Genomic DNA, 1,441 nt, shown 5'->3' with positions numbered 1-1,441 from the left:
GTTTGTTGTTGTTGTTTTTTTGTGGGGGGGGTTAAGGGAGGGAAGGGGGAGTGTTTTCAAAGCTTCTATACAAATGAACGGGTAGTTGGTGGGCATCACTGGTCGGTCCTTTGTCTTTTCTTTTCCTCTGTTGTTTCTGTCTGCCTGGTTCACTTTTCCTCGCACGAAATGGCTTTTATTGAGTTGATGTGCATTTCTTTACTCAAACTCAAACAAAATATTATACGTTATTTGAGTTTAGACGATCGTGTTGACCACCCCTCGATCAAAGTGATGGCATCTCTTTCTAGTGTACAGGACGGGCATTACGTGCGGGGGGGGGGGGGTCAATACGTAGTCTTTGATCCCCACCAAAACAAAAACAAAACTGATCAAAACTGACTTTCGTCTGGCCAGAAATCGCAAGTGTCTGTGGTGTACCTGTTATGGTGAGTGCACACTGCTAATCGAATTCATCTGATTAAGTCCGAGTCAGCCAGAATTTTTTTTTCTCTCCAGGGAGGAGATAAATATATCATTTTGGCAAAATTCGACCCAATTTGACAAAATTCGAGTATGACCTTCAAAATCAAACACATAATGTATTTTTCATAGTCGAAAGTAGAATCAAGTGTATTGTGCCAAAATTGTAGCTCTGTCTGTCCATGGAAGAAAGCCTGGCTGGCCACTTCTCAGTTCGAGTCAAGTATATGTTTTGTAAGATGCACTCTGTATTAGTCTCTTCGTTCTTGAATGTGGAATACCCGAGTTCGATTCCCATTGTGTGAGAAGGCTGTTTAGTTTATCATCGATTCTTCAATTATCTGTAGATCTATCTGTTTGCTAGGTGGTTGAGTCCCTCTCATCCCGGGTTGGCCCTCAGGAGTAGGGTCAAAGCAGCCCACTTCCTAAATTCTATGAATTATGATGATTGAGGCGATAAAATTTGCAATTTTCTTTCCTTTTTACCCCTCAGGAAACGTACGTGTCGCCTCCGGCTGGGCGGCCATTGCCTTACAGAGGAGCTGGACAAAGCGGCAAAACAGTACGCTTACCTCAAGTCCGGGAAATCCCCTGGCAGACGGCGAAGGGAAACAGGAAATGCCGCCATCTTGGAAAACCACGATCGCTATGAATGACGTACTGCGCATGTGTAGTCGTTAGGTACGGGTGACGCGACTAATAAAAAGATACTTACGTCTTATTTGATGTCAAGTTTGTGTTTGATCCTTCAGAATTTTTTGCCTTGATATATTTTTTTTTAAAGAACACTTGTCGGGATACATGGTTTGTTTAGTAATAGACAGTGCCCATTGTCAGGATTGTTTCGGTTCGATAATTTGGTAGGCTTGCAGCCTGAGAACAAACGCTTTTGGGTTTTTAAGATCATCGTCGAATTTATTCGAATTGTGCCAAGATAGTAGCTTTTGCCCCTCCATGTACGAAAATCTAGGTAGCCCCT

At 42.8% G+C, this 1,441-nt stretch overlaps 1 protein-coding gene across 1 annotated transcript in view; it reads left to right on the top strand.

The window, feature by feature from the left end:
• LOC101856757 overlaps positions 1-1,186 on the top strand; it is a gene marked incomplete at its 5' end in the record, with an annotated part of 9,135 nt that extends 7,949 nt beyond the window's left edge. Inside the window, 1 exon segment of the mRNA XM_013087865.1 lies at positions 956-1,186. Coding sequence (XP_012943319.1) covers positions 956-1,118 — 163 coding nt within the window.
• Between the last annotated feature and the right edge of the window lie 255 nt (positions 1,187-1,441).

This window comes from Aplysia californica, unplaced genomic scaffold (assembly GCF_000002075.1).
Source record: "Aplysia californica isolate F4 #8 unplaced genomic scaffold, AplCal3.0 scaffold00649, whole genome shotgun sequence".
NCBI lineage: Eukaryota > Metazoa > Mollusca > Gastropoda > Aplysiida > Aplysiidae > Aplysia > Aplysia californica.
The sequence above is the reverse complement of the archived record's forward strand: the minus strand, read 5'-3'. Positions and strand labels throughout refer to the sequence as shown.